Source organism: Cheilinus undulatus, linkage group 15, assembly GCF_018320785.1.
Source record: "Cheilinus undulatus linkage group 15, ASM1832078v1, whole genome shotgun sequence".
NCBI classification, from domain to species: Eukaryota; Metazoa; Chordata; class Actinopteri; order Labriformes; family Labridae; genus Cheilinus; species Cheilinus undulatus.
In genome coordinates this window covers 35,664,046-35,683,628 of record NC_054879.1, presented here as the reverse complement: position 1 = coordinate 35,683,628, position 19,583 = coordinate 35,664,046, and the positions used below count along the sequence as shown (strand labels likewise).

General features: G+C 39.2%; 1 protein-coding gene across 1 annotated transcript; it reads right to left on the bottom strand.

Moving 5' to 3' along the window:
* Positions 1 to 1,189: 1,189 nt before the first annotated feature.
* Positions 1,190 to 19,338, bottom strand: rcbtb1 (regulator of chromosome condensation (RCC1) and BTB (POZ) domain containing protein 1). Its single transcript, XM_041807565.1, has 12 exons — positions 19,205 to 19,338; positions 16,203 to 16,453; positions 14,111 to 14,261; positions 13,858 to 14,024; positions 11,157 to 11,315; positions 10,966 to 11,073; positions 9,654 to 9,796; positions 9,375 to 9,565; positions 7,252 to 7,378; positions 7,018 to 7,169; positions 6,779 to 6,909; positions 1,190 to 3,918 (listed from the first exon to the last, which is right to left on the bottom strand). Exons 2-12 carry the CDS (start codon positions 16,326 to 16,328, stop codon positions 3,778 to 3,780), a joined length of 1,596 nt encoding a protein of 531 aa, XP_041663499.1. The 5' UTR covers positions 16,329 to 16,453; positions 19,205 to 19,338; the 3' UTR covers positions 1,190 to 3,777.
* Positions 19,339 to 19,583: the final 245 nt, after the last annotated feature.

The window sequence follows — 19,583 nt, the reverse complement described above, 5'->3', positions numbered from 1 at the left end:
TTTAGCCTGTCTTTGACTGTCCGCCATCTTTTACTTTCTCATAGTCAGGTTCCCTATGTTTGGATTTTAACTTTTTTTGGATTTTTGTGGAGAGTATCAAAACTATACATTTTTGGAAACTTTTTTGTATAAGCAATAAGAAAAATAATGTTTCCATTTGCCCTGATACCTATATGGCCACCATCTTGGATTTTAAAAAATGGCTGCTGTGAAAAAGGTTTCATCAATATCTCAGCTTCTAAATAACCTAGAAATTTTATTTTGACAGCTAAACCAATTAACTTTTCTGTTCTTGTTCACATGGACTGCCTCTCATGAGACTGAGTTTTTCAAGGCACATGAAAGTAAGGCATCAATAAAAGAATTATTTAGATTAAATTTAAATTATGTCAATGGACTGACTGAAACCGGTTCTTGATTCCCAACCCTAGGTGGGTTGTCGAATAAGGGACGATTCCGTATTTTAAGGGGCAGCTGGCAGCCCTAAGACCAGCAAAGCTATCCATATTATCACATGTATGAAGTTTGAAATGTGATGTATATCATTAAGACACAAAACAGCTGTGTCACCTACGGCTTGCAAAAGCAAGGAGTGATGCTACATTGTTTTGACGTGACGTCGGGATGTTCAATTATGTTGTTAAGCAGCTGAACAGCTCAGTGGTTTATATGGCTGACTGTGGTTTGGGAGGTTGGGGGTTCAAATCCCCGTCAGGACACTAGTGTCCAGTGTGGGCCCTTGGGTCCTTAACACCAGGAACACCTGTCCCAGATGTAAGTTGCTTTGGACAAAAGAATCTGCTAAATGATATTGTCATGTTTGGGTTAGGGTTAGACTTCAGTGGACCTAGTTTCTCTCTTATAGCATGTGTTTGAGAGCAAAAGCGGTCTCCTCTTTGGCATTATGGCATGTGAATGACAATGTGAGTGTATGTGTTATACAAGTAATGTAATGGGGCATGGGAAGGGGGGCAAACTGAAGTAGAAGGCACAACAATTTGGGATTTTATTGAAAATTTGTACATATTTCTGAGTTTTTTTATGCCACCAGTTTCAAACCAGTTCATCCAAGAAGTCTTCTGAGAGGTATCAAGGACAACTGGAGTAATGGTGTGGTGTGCAAATCAACACAGACAGACAGTCTGCACATTGTTTGAATGAGGTTTTGTCCCTAAAAAAATACAGGAAATGAGAATCAAAGAGTTTTTTATTGAATATCTTGCAGAGATCACAAAATCTAACTGGCACTTGCATAACTCTGAATCAATCAATAAATGTATCCATTGATTATGAAGTAGAAATGTCCTGCATAAAAGTTAGCAAATTTATACTTTAAAATACAATAGTGCAGAATATATACAACAATAATAATATAATACTGTAAAATAGTGTTCTCTACATGCTGTTGTTGTCACGTTGATGTAAAGTGTCTTTATAAAAATGAAATCCAGGCTGAACATGAGCCATTGAAGCTCCTACAAGGTCACATGACTCTTCTGTAAACTGAATGTCTCTGCATATTTGTACCAGCTTAAAACAACAAAAAGTTTAATAAGCAGCTGAAAACAACTGAGTTGTGATAATAAAATACAAACTAAAGAATCGTTTTATGTTACAGAAATGTAGCTGCACATTTTAACACTTTACGGAATCAAGAAATGTGGCACACTAACAATTATGTTCATATCTGTAACAAGGCCTGCAGATTAAATCAAATATTAGCAAAAGCTTCATATGGCAAGTGCTCAATCAAAATTACAGAAGGTGCTTTTTTGGTTGAAGGCAAAATGTAACAAAACAGTTTAAAAAAAAAAAGAGCACAGATTTGCTGCAGTGATACCCAAACCTGCATTTTTTTCATGGATTGAAATGATTCTCTATGAAATCAAAATGGGGCTTTTACATCTGCTCAAACTCCCAGAATATTTCAGGGGTGAGCAGCATGTGTGGATGCAAACAGCCACAATCTTTCAGCATCCTCTTCACCCTGAATTCTTATCCCTGGGCCTCTGGTATAATTTCCAGGTGATGTATGCTGTTAGTGATAAAGCAGCAGTGATCGTAACATGCATCATGGTTTAGAAACGTTGCTGTCATTGTGCCGCTACAAACTCTTTTCTGCTTGAAAGTACATCCTCACTCATGTTTTCAACTTGGAGATAATGCCCACTTAAAAGTAGTGTTAAAGTTAAAGCAATAATGATCATCATCGCATTGTAATCTTACTTGGTTCGCACCCTCATGGCTCCTGACACCCCCCTCCTTCCTACCTGACAAAGAAAGTAAACAAGACGAATGTGTGAAGAGGCAAGTCAGAAGGAGGCAGCCTCTTGTGAGATTTTTTGGGTTTCATGTAACAAAAATGTAAAAAGAGATTCCGTTTTTAAACTGCCATAAATGGTAAATCAGATCAAAATCAGTCTGGATCAAAATAAATGCAGTAACATTAATTTCCTTGTCATGCAGCCTGTGTGTAACAGTTTAAGACTTAAGTTCAATCCCAGTGCACCCTTGCTCTACCACTCAGCTGTACTCCAGCATTTGCATGTTCATGTCTAGGGATAGAGGTGCAATGATTCTTGTTGGAATAGGGGGGTAAGGTGAAGTGCTAGGGCTACATGGCCCATCTCCAGGAATGCCTTGTGAAGCATCAAGATGTGAATATTACAACAATCTAATATCATTATTTTATGTTGTTTCAATGCATTATAGGTTTTTTTGTAGACGATGTTGCACCTCAGCAGAGAACTCCAGATAGGGGGCAAAAGAGATTTGTACTAGGATATGGGATATTGGATTTTTGCAGATATCTAATATCCTGATATTTACAAATAAATTTTGACCGATACCAATATCAATACTGATATTTTAAAATTAGGATTTTTTCATATGCTACAGAGGCTAAGCTATCTCTTGGCTAAGCACAAGACTCCTCAAGCACCCTTCCCCGCATCTGACTAGACCAGTGGTTCTCAACTGGTAGATTGGGGCTCAAAAGTGAGTTGCGAAACATTTTTTTAGTGGGCACTATGAAGGTAGTTCACTTTTTACCAGGTAGATCGTCATGGTAATGTGTGCTCAACACCTCATATATGCGAACTTACAAATGGAGTTGACAGCCAGTTAGATGTGATTGCTTAGTGGGATCTCTTAAGTCAGAGTTAGTAAAGCCAGATAACTGAAACATATCCTGAGTATTTTGAACTCTCTACCTAGTACAGACCCCACAGTTTGACCTTTGCATGACTCTGCCTTCTTTGTTGCCGTAATACTTTCTCTATCCCTACATCTACAAGTGCAAAAAGTGAAAACCTCGATTCAAGATGGCACATCAAACTGTCATCCAGTCGTCTAAATAAGAGGAACAAAATCAAATTGTTTACCACAAGTGCAAAAACTAAGGAAGTAACTTGGTCAGTTCAACAAAATTTAAAAAAGTAAAGTGATAATCAGGCAACTGGCAAAAATCTTCAAGTTCATAGAAAACAACCACTCTAATGGAGTGAGTGTTTACTCAGCTAGTCAGGCACTGTGGCAACAACTACTGCAACCGTGTAATGATGCTGCTACCTGTAAGCTCCACCTCCTCATTTCAGGATGTACAGCCAGTGCGCACACGTGTTCTGGTCAGATTCAACAGTGATAGTAACAATCTAAAGGTTTCCACTCGTCAGTGAAGAGACACAGAGCTAACTGAGTGATGCAGTCCTTAGGGAAATCACTGCAGGAGTTTCCTCGGTGTCTCTGCACCTTGGTCTTTAAGTATTTGGCTTGGGATCAGTTTTTGAAGGCTCCACAGCGGCTGGCTCGACATATGAAATCTTTGAGCAGGTTCCCATCAATTTGCCAGAAAGCAGCAGTCTGGGTAACTTCAGTTAGGTGGTTTACACAGAATTTGAAGCAGAAGTCTTCCAGGTCCTGAATGACAGAGGTGGAAGAAAATTAACAGTGTTAATTCAGAAATGACTCTTAAAACTCCCATTTCAGTGCAGCCACTTTGACAATTCTGTGTTTTTTTGACCCTTAATCTAATCTTGCCGTCTCTATGGTTGGTTTTATGAGGGTAGATTTCAATGGCAGGAGATAATACACAATTATGAAGAAATTTGTGTGTGGGTTTTGTGAAAAATGCATCTTCCACATTGAAAAGGTATCGCAGAACTTCATCTGTTCCTGAGGCAACAGCCATTTGATCTGACAAAGACCAAGATTAAAGTAATCTGGCTGATTTTTAAAAAAGAATAAACCATTTATACAGACCCCCCCCCCCCCCATTATGACATACAATGATAACTGATTATAAGAAGAATCTTAAATGCCCCAGAAAGGCTGCCAGTTTGACTCAGTCAGTAGAGCAGGTGCCAATTTTCAGAGGCTACAGTCCTTGACGTACTGGTTGCAGGCTTGAGTCCTGATCCCTGCTCTGTTTGAAACATCCCCTCTCTCATTCTCTTCTCCCATAGTCCTACCTCTCTTCAGCTGTCCTTTCCAATAAAGCAAAAATACAGTGGCTGGGAGGTCTTAGACAAATTAGTATCTTAAATGTTTTGCATTAAAAGAAAAGCCAAATGCAAATAGCTACAGCACAATTCAAGTACTCACAACATGATTACAAACAGCTGCAACAGGAGCACAAGCAACTAGTAGCTGAATGTGTCCATCTGGATTCAGTGTCTGCCTGAAGCAGCTATTTCTGTTGCAAATTACATTTTTGTTTAAGGTACTTGGTTTGTGTTACATTCATCTTTTCTGTTAATGTGAAGCATTCTGGATCTTCATTTGTCTGAGACTTTCTGTGCACTGTACAAAAAGTGCTTCTCAAAAAAATCTAAAAAAAGAAAATTGAGACCCTTTAAAGGCAAAGTGCAGGATTCATGTAACACTGCAAAACTGCTGGATTGGCCAGATTCCACATCCATCGCCAGGGGGATTTATTTTTGCAAAGCTTCAAGATGAAACACTTGTTCTGTGTCAGAGAATGAAAGAATAAATCAGAGTCATTTAAATGGGAAGAGGTGGTGGATATGGGTGTGATTTAGTTCAATCCTTCCCATCAGTTTAAATGGATGTTGATTTGTGAGCTATCACTTTATAATTTGTGCGGATCTCAGGGGGAAAAGTAGAGGGGGTTCCAGGGCAAAAAGGTGGGGAAGCACTGATTTAGTTGCACCGCAAGCCTGTAAACAATAGCATCTGGTGAAGAGATTAGCATGGATGCAGCTATAGCAGCAGTTTACCAGAACTGAACAACATTTCAGAAGAAGTACACTAAAAGCTTTCCTTGGTGGAAAAGATGTTTTTGCTCGTTTCCTGACCTGTTTCAGCAAGCGTTTAATTTATCACCTGGCCCCCCTGACAGTGAACAACAATAATGGCTGCCTTTCAAGCTTGTTTATGCTGCATTCCATTTACGTCGAAAGTCCGACAAGGGGGCTAGGAATGACATGACGAGTTGATGGCATTCCAGTAACTTTAAGTTGGTACTAAAGACCCTCAGAGTTTCTGAGTTGGGACTTCATGGGGCATTCAAGATAATCTTTCAAGGTCAGGGATCAACTGGAATGTACAGGCGGTGCACAACTACTACGTCATTTGTTGCTCCGATTGGCCTATAGTGAATGAGAGATAGGTTATTGGTCCAGTCAATCTCTGATATATCTATTTTTCAAATGATCTACCCTTCTCAAACACTGTGTGAGCTGTTACCCAGATGGATGACAAATACTGAATTTACAATCCTTTGCTTATGTGAACGAGTTAATGTTGCACAATCAGTCTAATTGCAATTGCGATGTCAGGCTCTATAATGACATAATCACATAAAAGGCTGCAAGTAGTACTTGAAAAGTAAAAAAAAAACCTGCAAAAGGGCCTTTAAGTTTATAGCTGTGCCACTATCGCACTTTGTGTAGCACCTTTATGTTCCAAAAAGGGAAAATCAGATTTCGTACTGTATTAACTTCATATTTTGAATTATTTTTTACGCTACTTAATACTTGTATATTTTGAGGTGAGAAATACATACTTCAATCACAAATTGCAATAATTTTCAATATGATTTTGTATTTTTACCAAATCATGCTGTACTAGAATCAGTTCAGTCTCAGTCTGGCATTCCAGGTTAGGATTCATATTTTGAGCCATTAAATTTTGGTGTCAGTTTTACATCTTATCTACCTTTTTTAAGATTTATTTCTGGGCCTTCTTGCCTTTAATGGAGAGACAGGGCAGTGGACAGGCACTGGTTGGGCCTGAACTTGGCAGCCCTCCCTGAGGACAACAGCCCCTGCACATGGGGCAAGTGAATTAACCTTTAGCCCACCAGCCCCCTAGGCTTCATTGCTTTACCAATGTATGACATTATCCAACTGTCTTCTTCTATCTCCCCATCATCTTTTTCTTTGGCCTAAGTTCATGTTACCCTCCTTCCTGTTCTAAACACCACCTAACAAGTCTTTAGTATTGATACTGTGAGTCAAATTGGCAGGAACATCTATTGAGATTGCTGTTTTATGTAAAATTAATGTCAATATTTGGACAAAGCAACACAGCAATCGTGCAAGGACAATGGCACATTGGCATTCTGTTATTCTGTCCTACCCTAAATGTCACATATCATCATATAATTCATAGCCTTACTGAAGCTTCTAAACTGAGGGTTTTACAGGGACTCTTCTTCAAATACTGGCATAAGCAGAGACTTCCTGGCTCTGTTATTGTTTATTGCTGTGCATCCTCTACTTCTGCTTCAAGTTAACAGCTGATGATTAATTCGTACCTCTGCGTCATAGCGTACAGCAGCAGAAAGCAGGGAGAAGGCGTTATCCACGGTGATTCCTCTCTTAATGATATGCTGACAAAGACGTTTCAGGCGGTTCTCACAGTATGATGTAGCCAAATCCAGCAGCCCTGACAGGACAGAGTAACAGATAGTAACACTCTAAGTAAGCACAGCTCGTACATGCACACAAATGTCAGTAAAGGTCAGGCTGTGACGTTTGTGTTTGTGGTTCTGACCGATGGCGTCCTCAGGAGGCAGCTCCACGTTGTCAGTGTACAGAAACTCAAGAAAGGAGCGGTACACCGGGTAGGAGAACTGGTCGATCTCAATCACTTCCTTCATGTCTTCATTCCAGTGAGACTGGAACATGGACCTGAAATGTTCACACCTGCACGACACTTTGTTTCAGAACATTTTTATAATCTGCAGAAGATGAAATATGAAGTGACAGCTGCGTTTGGATCTCTGACCTGATTTTGAGGATTGCTTTGTGGACACAGATATATTTGCCGTCCACGCAGAACTTGAGGTCGGCTGTCTCTGGGTTGTCAAACTCTTTCTTTAGAGACTGAGCCACGGTCAGGAAGTCATCATGCTCTGGAGGGAGAACAAACACCCACGCACACACCATCAAACATCAGCCTTCAGCATTAGGGAGATGGAAAAACTGTAAAACTGTAACTGATTTTTTTAACATCTCTTTTTTACGACAAAAAGACATAACTACATGTTATTTTCCTGCTGAAGCTTTCTTTGCAGTTTCCTAATAATTTCACTGTCCGTTTCCCTGAAAGAACAGGGTATGTCAGATCTGATTAAAGGTTAAATTGAGACACTGGTCTAGTGTTGCCATTTAACCATTTGATATGTATCAAATAATGCCAATAGGTATGAAGCTGGTTGTTCAGTTTGATATCAGAAACTGTTGCAAAATTCTCATTTACATGCATGTGACCGCTATAACCCTCCTTCTCCCCCCTTAAAAATGCCTGTGAAGCCACATTCAACTAACCTCCGAGTCAAATCATAGAAAGATCATTTATAAGACTTTCTGTTTAGCTCTGAGTGTCTGTAGTTTGATACTAAATCTGTGTGGTTTCAAGTTTTGTTTTGAGGTTTTAAGCTGCAACTGAAAACACCCCATTTTCTGATATGTCTGTTTCATAGTACAGGCATTTGAACAACATAACAAGTGGGGACTTTTACTGTGGAAAAACATGTCAAAACTGCGTGCTATATGAGTTGACTGATCTTTAATGGATCTTCAGAATGAAGTGAATGGAGTTGCAGTACTTACAGACACTATTTGACAAAATCAGAGCCAAATCAGTTCTTTTTATCCCCTTGGACTTCAAAACATTGAATCACAAGTTGAAAATTTCAGAAATAGTTTGAGCCATTGTAATAGAGATTCACATTGCTGGCTTGGCTCAAGACAAAGCAATTGATCCATTCCACCATAGCCTGTGTTAAAGGAGCAACTAGCTCTTGTTTTAAGTGTCGAAGCAGAACATGCAGAAGACCTGGGGACTCAATCTGAGCTGGATTCTGTCACATATCACTCTGTAAAGCCCAAAACACGCTGGCACCAGACAGGCGCATTGCATCATTGAACGTAGCTCAACTGCCATCCCCAACACACACCGACAGCAGTGCATCAACAGTCAAACTCCCCACCAGCCACCGCTGGGCCAGGTGCTTCATACTTGGGCTGAAAGTCTGCTTGGGGATTTCCTCCCTGCCTCACTGGGTAAATGAAAAACAATGGGAGCAGTGGTATTTCACCAACAGCTGAGGCCTACTCTTTATTCTATGCTTCAAACAAAAAATGGCACTAAATTTATTTTTCTGTGACCCTCCACTCAATCTATCCTAGATGGGGATCTTTTACAAAATGAAAATGAAAATTATGAAAATGGTTGGCAAATATACTTGGGCAGTAGTAAATATAACAAGTTAAAAATATAGAACTTTGAGTGGGAAACACTGCCATTAATAATTCAAGTCTTGTGATTTAACTTTTCAGGTTGAGAAAAAAGAAACAGAATTCTAGAAAAATCCAGAGGAATAATTTCCCTGAGTAATGTTGCCATGTTTCACTCGTTCAGTCTCCCAGTGCCAGAAATAAAGCAAATATGCTCAGATCAACATCTTTTGTCTTCTTTTGTAAAGTGTGTGAATGCAGACGTTCCACCTCTTCATCTTTCTGCCTCAAGCCTGATGTTTTACACACCTTAATGGCTCCTCATAGCTCTGTTCTACCTTGCAGAGTGAGAAAAGCTTATCATCCAGGAGTTCACAAATCTGCAGTCACTTTTTAAGATCCTTTATGAAACGTGTATTTTGAAAATCCCTTCTAGGTGATGCCTTCAGGAAAAATCTGTAATTTCACTGCATACAGATGCTTTGTGAAACAGTTAATTTCTGAGACTGCATTACAGCACGATGAACATCTGTTTAAAGCTCAGTCTCATCTGTGGTAAACCGATCTTTTAAAGTTTTTACCCTCTGCATAATCAACTTTTATTAAGCAAATCAAACTTGTAACTGCTATTAAGTCCTTTCACTACAACATCATTGTACCTTGTCTTACCCATGGAAAGAAGCCTCCACATGACTGAGGGCGTAGCGAAGCATGCAAAGACATCGTCAGTGCAGGTAAAGTGCGTGAGGTGGGGCAGTACAATAGACTGACCCCTGCACTGGCCCCACATGTACACCTGACCACTTTGGGTCTTAGCAGCTGATGTGTGTGTAGAGTGACAGGCAGCGATCTCCACAACCCTGTCAGAGGAGGCAGAGGAGAAGACTGAGCAGTTTAAAACATAGAGAGAATACAGTTTATCAATTCTGTGGTGACAGTCTCACCCACCTCTCTTTCTCAGCCATGACCTGAATGGGACTCAGCTGGTTACTCTTGTTCCCGGTGCCCAGTTGTCCGTACGTGTTTGCCCCCCAAGCGTAAAGCACGCCTTCATCAGTTAGTGCAAGAGAGTGAGCGTAACCTGAGACAATCTGAAGGCAGGGAAGATAAACTTTAAATATGAGAAAGAAAACAAAGGCTGCTTTTCACTCAATAAATAACGATAAAGATCTCAGTTCACTTATTTATAGATGTAATCAAATATCCTAATATGCAAATAAATATGTATTTGAATTACCCTGTTGTTTTAAATAGCACAATCTCTGTTATTTGGTAATTAATGGTATCAAAAACTACTGAAGTTTTAAAATAAACTACAGAGTGAGTCATGTAACCAAAGCTGTTATTGAAAAACAGAGAGAACTTTCTCTTTTACCAAATTTCCCAAATATATTGTCAACACATTTTGGTATCAAAACACTGCTAATGTATTAGCACATTTTTGACAGTGTGCAGAAGAATTCCTGAAATTCTTTGTAATTAAACACATTAAAATCAAAAAATATTGATTGCCTTGGACTTCTGTTTTTGTTCCCGTGTTAGCAAATCAGATAAAGATATTGTTTTATTTCTACTAGGATAGTTATGAAGTTTAAAAATGTAATAAAAGATAGGCAGACTGAGGACATATGACAATTAATTCATTTATTCACCCATGTGTGTATCAGTTTGATCATTAAATACATTGTCTTTGTGCCATGAATGAGTAATGGTTTAGAAGGACTTGCAAATTACTATTTTCTCTTTAATTCACATTTTACATAACGTCCCAACTTTTTTTTTTACAATTGGTTCGTATAACACAAACACAGAGGCTGAATTCAAAACTGACTAATTCAGTTTTAAAGGATGAAGGCATTGGGACTGAAGAGAGTTTAAGTGAACATAAGGAAATGCACTCCTTCCAATGGTGAATGAACCTAAAATCAGATTTCCTTTATCTGTGTCTAAGATGAAATCCACCCTTAACATGCAATTTTCAGCAAATTTGGGACTAAATTTCTGTTATTTCTCTGTGTCATTTTATATTGGTTGTTTCTGATGGTCTTTAATAGAAAAGTCGGAAACATTCTATTTGGTTTGACATCCATGGCACTTTTCTGATAATGCTATTGAGTACCTTTCAGGCAGAAGTGTTCAGACAACAACTAGCCTGTCCTCATGTATTAGTCCATTTTAATTAATTCAACACATGAATCTCTAAACAAGTCACAATAAAAAGTTAGTGCTGCAGAGACAATTTAAGACTGTTATTTCAAACCTGTTGCACGCATACGCCCTGCAGTGCTGCAAGGCGACATGGTGTGAGCTGGTTCCCATTATTTCCCAGCCCAAGTTGTCCATTCCCATTGTAGCCCCAACAGTACACCTGCAGAGATATGAGGATAGCATGAGTGCTGCACTGACAGAGGAAGGATCAAACTGTTCTAAAAGCTTAATGTAAACAGTCACCTCTCCATTGTCCACCACCGCCACCGATGAGGTCTGACCACAGACGATGTTGATCACCACTTTGTTCTGCAGGCAGCTCGACACTCTGCGGGGAGTGGGCTGGTTCGCTGTGGAGCCTGAACCCACCTGACCACAGTTGTTGTAGCCCCATGCATACACCTAGAAAAAGGAGGAGGAAAAATGTATAGATTTTGTATTAACTTTTCGTCAGCTGTAATACCCTTGGAAATGTATTGACTTCACCTCACTTAGAAAGTAAAGCATGAAAACATTTCTAAAAAAGACAAAACCTTAATATGACAGAGTAGACTTTAAAAGGTGACAAATAGTTAAATGTTGAGCAGGCCTTCCATTTATTTAAGGGTTTTTATAAAACCAAAATAAATTATGTCTACTCTTTTACCAGTGGTGCACCATGCTCCAAATTTCAGGGATTAAAGCTCCTTGAATATTCCTTTATATTCAGGCTTCTTACAGCTCATGCAAAGTCTGTTGCTGGTTATTTTATTTTAGCAACATTACACTGAAAATAACTGCAGTTGATAATGGTTGTATTTTACCATGGTGTATCATATAACAGCAACTAAAAAACATGTAAAAGATAATAATAACTGAATGCTAAGCATTAGATATATGCACAATACACTCAACTCAACTGGGTAAACAATATCATTTTATCAGGACTCTAATGGCTTTACAAATTTTATAATGAAAAAGCTAAAGCAAATTAAACAAAGGTAGAAAAGAATATTGAATATGCCTGTTTTATATTTTTAGAACAATTATATTTTTCACATTTTGAGTTTTTTTTGGATAAATATGACAGTCAAGAACTACTGCATCAGCTACTAACATCAAACACCAGAAGCCAAAAGCAGACAGCGCCCCCTGCTAGTTAACGTGAGTAATGCAATATATATTTTAAGCAATTCAATTTAAATTGTCCCTATTTTTATTGATTGTCACACACTGCGAGAGACCATATGCGATTGAAAATGCATCACCATTCATTCTATTGCAAGAGGCAGCTTCTGCTTCACTGTTCAGAATGTGCTGGAATACATAACAAAACAGACCACATCAGCGGGGGTTGGCATCACTTGTTAACCCCTCATTCGGCCATAACCTTGCATTTAAAGAAAATAGTGAATATACCATGCTCAGTAAATAAATTTTGTGGAGTGCTAGCACCACAAAGATTATTTCTAAACTTTGTGGAAAACATTTTTAATAGGCAGAGCAACATGTGGGCTGAGTTTGTATCATCACTGCAGGCTGAGTGCTCAACTACTGTCCTATAGCTGTTAGATGCACAAACTCCAAACGGTGGAAACAGGTGGTACTAAAAGATGAAATGGAAATTCTCACATAGGAGGATCATTTAAACTTTTTTTTTCCCTTTTGGAAGATTAAAAAAAAAAAAAAAAGACTGGGCTTATATACCACCGTGACTTAGGCAAGTGTTTCCTAAAATTAAGAATTTTTTGTGTGTTTTGACCTTCATAACACATGTTAACAGCCTTTTAGGTCGCAAAAAAACACTTTTTTTGAAATCTCCTTCCAGGGTGAAGATTCTTAAAACTCAGTTTACAGCGTTTACATATAGATGGGGAAAATGGACGTTTGGCCTTCACGTCACTCTTGCCGGTTTCTCCTCTGTTTGACGCCACTGTTGTGCAATATTATTACTTTTGTTTCTAAAGCAACAGTAGGTATAGCCAAAATTGCTAACAGGACTCGCTACAGAACTTTGGTCACTGTTGCCTCATGTAACACCAGAGAGCTATAAACCCTACAGCCAACGTTGGCAATTAGGATGAGACCTGAATCAGGTTGGTGGGACAACTTTGAAAATTAAATATGCATTACGGAGGGACCGTGAGAAAATTTCAACATGTCAAGTACATAATTTCTGTCTGTGAGTAAACGGTTTCACCCACACAGTAACAGACAGACTAGTGTTGGCATCATGTGCACTTTCCAACAGTACGTTTTTTCATCTTCATGTGAATGAAGATTTTTTCAAAACCCTGTGTGTGTGGATGAGATTATATATTGAATACAGGTGAGGAAAAACCTCTGGTTTTAAAAAATGCCCGTCTACGTGTGGACAAGGACTCATATTCTGCATTTTACGGTAATCCAATCATCTTGACATATACAAGATTCCTTCAAGCAGAACACAGTCCTCTAACCTTATTACAGCTGTGATTGGTTATGAGGCTCTGAGATGGTGCATAATGAGCCTTTCACACATCCTTTACCCACGCTATTTCCTGCCAGCCTGCCTGTAAATTTCTCTAAGAATTCTGCGTGAGCAGATGTGTGAATGCAGAGGGCGGCAGTCAGGAAATTCACTGCTAAGTGATGCAGACAAGTTTTTCCTCCATTATATCTATACTGCTTATCTTGGTTGTCTAAATATTGTTTCTGTAAGAACATCCAGCCGCTCCCGCCCTCTTTGTTACCTAACCCTGACAGAATATTTGGAGTTGACACAGCTAATCTCCTGCTGTGAGATGTTTGTGTCATTGGCAAATTCCCAAAACATCAGGGCCAAAATATCCTGATATTTTCTACACTGGTCATGAGTGCACGTGTAAAAAAGGCTAAGCACTTTCTTTAGTAAACACTGTATGGCCTGTGTTATCATGGCTGTATAACTCATCTTTTAAATGACCTTTTTTCACCTGACACTCACTTCTCCTGAGTCGGTCAGTGCCATCGAGTGGTGAGAGCCACATGACACCTCTGTGATCTTCTTATTGAGCAGGTTGGCAGACACGAGAACTGGAGAAACTCCTTGGTTGGTTGTCCCATTTCCTAGCTGACTGTACCCATTATGACCCCAGGCGAAAAGCTCTCCGTCTGAAACACACAAAGCAATCCGTCTTTCTGCAGCACTTTATAATCCCACTGTGAGGCAGAGGATTAAAGGTTTTTTGTGCAGATACCCTCAGTGGCCAGAAGGACGTGGGGCCCGCTTCCATAGCTCAGGCTGACCACCTTCCTTCCACTCAGGAAGTCCAGCTTCTTGGGTACGATGGTGCTCAGACTATCCCCTGTTCCCAGGCAGTTACTGCAGTTCAAACCAAACACGTACACCTGAGTGTTTGGAAGAAAGACAAAAAGGGATCATGTTATATGGATCAGTAGGGAAGAAGGTCAGACTTCAGACACACAAACATCAACAGAGCTGATAAGAGCTGGAGTGCAACCAACTACAGCTCACTTCACACAAAATCAAAACAGGATATATGACAGACAGAGGTGACAAGTAAAAACATTAGCCTTGGCTTAACCCTAACACTAGTAACAATAAACCAAACAAAGATCCTGCATGTCCACTGGCTAAAAATTAAATTCCCATAGCTGGTTGTCATGATTATCATGTTTCACGGAGAGGATTTACATTCAAGATTCACTATATATTAACTATATGAGTTTGTTCTCAGATAAGCACAGGGAGTGATTTCTGATGCATTTCAAGTGCTCAACTCCATGAGTTCACAGCTAACAAATCAGGTGGACAATACAATACAATGCTGTGCCTGTCTTGTTTTGTTTCATGTCATTTTGCATTGTATCATATAATCTTATCATATCGTATCAATGCATATCAGAGCAAAAACCAAGCCATGAGATCAAAGGAACTGCCTGCGGAGCTCAGAGACTGGAAGGCATAGGTCTGGGGAAGGCTACAAAAGAATTTCTACTGCACTGAAGGTTTCCAAGAGCACAGTAGCCTCCATAATTCTCAAATGGAAGAAGTTTGGCATAACATAGACTCTTCAAAGAGTTGGTCGCCTGGCTAAACTGAGCGATCGGGGGAGAAGGGCCTTAGTAAGAGAGGTGATCAATAACCCAATGGTCAATCAGACAGAGCTCCAGAGATCCTGTGTGGAGATGGGACAAAGTTCCAGAGGGTTCCACTGCAGCACTCCAGTGATCTGGGCTTTATGGCAGAGTGGCTAGATGGAAGCCTCTCCTCAGTGTAAAACACATGAAAGCCCCCTTAGAGTTGTAAAAAAAAACAACAAAAAAACAAAAAAAACAACAACAAAAAAAAAAAACAAAGGACTTTTGGCTGTGAGAAACAAGATTCTCTGATCTGATGAAACCAAGATTGAACCGTTTAGCCTCAATTCTAAATGTTATCTCTGGAGGAAACCAGACATCTCCTGCCCAATACCATCCCAACAGTGAAGCCTGGTGGTGCCAGCATCATGCTGTGGAGGTGTTTTTCAGCTGCAGGGACTGGGAGACTGGTAAGGATTTGAGGGAAGCAGACTACAGAGATATTCTCTATGAAAAACCTGTTCCGGCTCATTCAGGGCCTCAGACTGGGCTGAATGTTTACCTTCCAACATAAAAATGACCCTTAACACACAGCCAAGACAACATAACAGAAGAGTGGCTCAGGGGTAACTCCTTGATTGTCCTTGAGTGTCCCAGCCAGAGCCATGACTTGAACTCTCCATCTGGTACTGCATGGTTGTTTCATCATGAACTGGTTTGATCTGCCATGTATGTGCACATGTGAAGGGAATATGAAACCAGTTTTTAATTGCTTACAGTGTAAATATAAACAGAGACTGACTCAGACTAACCACAGAGAATATAAAAGCCTTCTTGGCTGAAATCAGCAGTCTGCTTTGGCAAGAGATAGATTAATAAAAGAGTTGGAAGCAAAAGAAATATGAGTTAGAAGATACTAAAACTCTCAGTGTAGTTGAGGATACTGCAACTGATCTTTTAGGTTTGACATAGCAAGTGACTTCTTTGTTTCATGTAGTCATTTGATCCATTCCCACTATGAAAATACTGACATGGAAACAAACTGCTTTCAAGGTATCAAAACAGTCTAAAAATTAGGATATGGTTAGAAAATTCAAATAAGGTAAAGTTTACATGATTTTTAGTATAATCTGTATACCAAGGGGCCATCTAGTGACTAGTGATGCACAGTTCAACTCCTCTAAACAACCCTGAAAATCTTACATCACCAGCAGGGCCAGCAGAGACTACCTGCATGAGTAAGCTCACCTCATCATCATTGGTGATGTAAATAGCTTCATTAGCAGACGTTCCAAACACACAAGCTTTCCGTATATTGGAGAGCTCCTGGGGGCCCATCAGGCTGAAGATGGGCCATTTGGTTACATCCACCATGATGAGCTCACTGAAGGTTGTGGTGGAGGTGGCGGGGTGGACGGATGACCCTTAATCCAAAGGCAGGGTGAGGGGGAGGGGCAGGGGGAGGTTGTTGCTTAGCAAAGTTGCCAGTGCTGCTGTCACTGTAGAGATAACATGGAAAAAATACACTCACTATGGATGCATTAAACACATTTGTCAACCTACATAAGCACTGTTTCAGTGAAGGCATTTAAACACCAGCCATAATTAACTTATTGATTAGTAAAGTTTGATCCTTTGACAGAAGGATTTTAAAACAGGCAGAGAAGTTTATCCTTTCAAAAATGGCTAAATATTTACATACTCACACAGAGAAAAACCGGCTTTAAACAAATACAGTAATGTAAAGCTTTATAAGAAATTATGTTAATCTCATGCATGCAGACTTCTCCTCTTAGGAGAGATTACAGAAAAATGTGGCAATGTGGTGTAAAATTAGCTCAAACAGATCTGGACTGGTATGTAGAAAACTTCTCAGGGTAAAACTTCGGGCATGAGTAAAAATGTGAGACTGACATACATTTTTGAGAAGATTAATGTAATGCTTTAACATTTCTACTTCCTGGCATACCATCGAATACCACAGACAGAAGGGAAGCACTTCTGGAAAAAAGGGGACAAAGACTCATCTTGAAACAGATTATGTATTTTGATTTTTTGTAATAGCGGACAGCGATGAACTAAGTTGTAAGGTTTTCCCAACACCACAACAGTAAATTTACATAGGATGCTTGTAAAATTAAACGTATGATACTTGTTGCTGATACTCTGGTGTAAACACACCGTTTTAAAAGCCCAGTGGTAACACTGGCTGGGGTCAGATGATTGCCATGACCCAGTAACAATTAAAAACAAAGTTAATGAGTGAGGGGTAGCTCTGTGGGTAGAGCAGGCACCCATATACTGAGGCTATAGTCCTCCACGCACTGATTGTGGGATTGATTCCTGGTCCTGGCCTGGGTTTGGTGCATGTCTTCCCTCACTCTCTCTCCATATATTTCCTCTTTCTTCAGCTGTCCTAAAGGCAAAAAGGCCCAAAAATAATCTTTAAAAAGTTATCAAAAAATGTCACGCTTGCAAATGGAGATTATTACACTTGTCATTAGCTTATATCTTTACCTCCATAAACTTAGGAAGTTGTAACTCTATTTAAGAGGCAATAACTTGTTTGTTTATTGAAATGAAACAGCTCTTTGACATTTAAGTGCTGATTACATTTGGTGGAAATGCTGTAAAAGTAAATCATAACACTGTACAGCAGTGACAGAGAGTATTATACTGGATAGAAGACTTAGACTTAAACACTTCATTCTTATACAAGACTGTTAATAGAGGGATTTCACCAGTAGTGTATTTCAGCATTATAAGTGCTCTACTTTTCCTCATGAAAGGAGCGGTCTATGTAACCCTTCGACCCCTTACCCTTTTGTAATAGGAAATGTAGGTTAAAAAGTGCTTAAACAGACCAAAATCCCTGGTCTGTGGTATTAGTACAAACTGGTGTTGGAATGATACCAAACTTTAAATCTGACATGATTCTAGTAAAAATAAAATAATATTAAAAGGGAAGAATCATGTTTTATTGCTGGGTACAATAAAAATACTAACAGGCTATCAAAAATAAAAATATATAAAATATTAAGGGGTTAGACAAAGAAGATGCACAGATGTGCAGGTTTACTAGTGAATAGGTTACAGAGCATTTTTTTTCTAAATGAGTATAACCCACAGTGTGCAGTTTTAAACAGTAGAGATAAAGTCCAATGACTTTTAATGTAACACATAAGTCTGTATAAACATGTATTTTTCATGCATTGTATACCAAAGCAACAAAACTAGAAGTCCTATTCTCCTAATACTGGGTAATTTGTTGTTTTTGACAGCAAAAAAAAGGCAGACAAAGTGCTGCAAATATTGGCAACATGTTGGTACTTTAATGCTGCCAATGTTATTGTGAATTTAAGACAGTGTGTAAACACTCGCCAGCAATTTCTGATGGACTCTCCACTCTTCTTTGGAACATTTCTTTAAAAAAAATTCTGTAGCTTCAGCCCTTTCTTTCATTAGCTATGATAAAGATAAAATAAAATGCACTGATTATAACATATGGTTTCAAGAAGCATCAAATTTATGGTAGCTTTAGGACAAATACTAATTTAAAAAAACTATTTTAATGTGCATGTAGTATTTACAAATGATAGAATAAAATTTATCTACTAAAGAGACAATTGTACACCTCAAAAAGAAACTATATTTTAGAAAGTTAATATTCAGATGTTCATAACTCCTGATATTCAGCCATTTTAGATCTTGATTTTCTGATTTCCAACTTATGGAGACAGTTGTCTTTGCAGACACTGTAACGTCTGCTATTTATCTTCTATTTTTGATCTCCTATTTCAAACCACAGACTTGCTGTCCCACTCTAACTGCTGTTGGTGAAAACAGCTTATGAACCTTAGGAATTTCTTGTGAAAGTGACCTGATGTGTTGAAAATCTGGGTCACAGAGGCTTTAACTGTTGTAACAACGTTCCTAAAACAACAACGACTCACATCACCCGCTCGCCCTCACCCCTGATGTCTAAAAACTCTACAGACTTGACGACTACACCGTAAACTAAAAAACAGCCGGCTAGCAGGCTAATGTTGATGCCCATTGTTACAAACGCATATTCAGCAAACCGTCCAGCTGACACAACACTGCAAAGTGAGCGGAGCTGCTACTAGACCAATCTAAGCTAACTTGTTTTTCCAACTGGCTATTAGTTAGCAGTTCAACCCCAAAGAAAGGAACTTTTCTGGCAACTTCTAGAGTTGTAGAGGAATATACTGACATTCCCGTTGACTCACCTGTTAAACAGGCCTGCCTCCGCTGTCGCTAACGGCTCTGGTTGACGGTTTGACCATGACACACGGAAACATAGAGGGATGTCTGGCTTTGTTTTCACTTTCCGCTCGAGCTTCCACACTCCGCTGCTTCAACGGTTTATTTGCGGAAGTGAGAAGGAAAAAACACGGTGACGTCATAATAGACCAAAATAATCGATGGCTGATGGCGTTTTAACCATTTTAACCGACATACTGAGCGATTTTAAAGGGAATTTTTAACATTCACGCATGAAAATGGAAGACATTTGAAGTCAGTATCATCATTAATACAATTATGAAGGATTTCTGAAAAGCTAAGTGGACAATTTTGAATTAAAGAAAACGTATTAAAAACAAATTG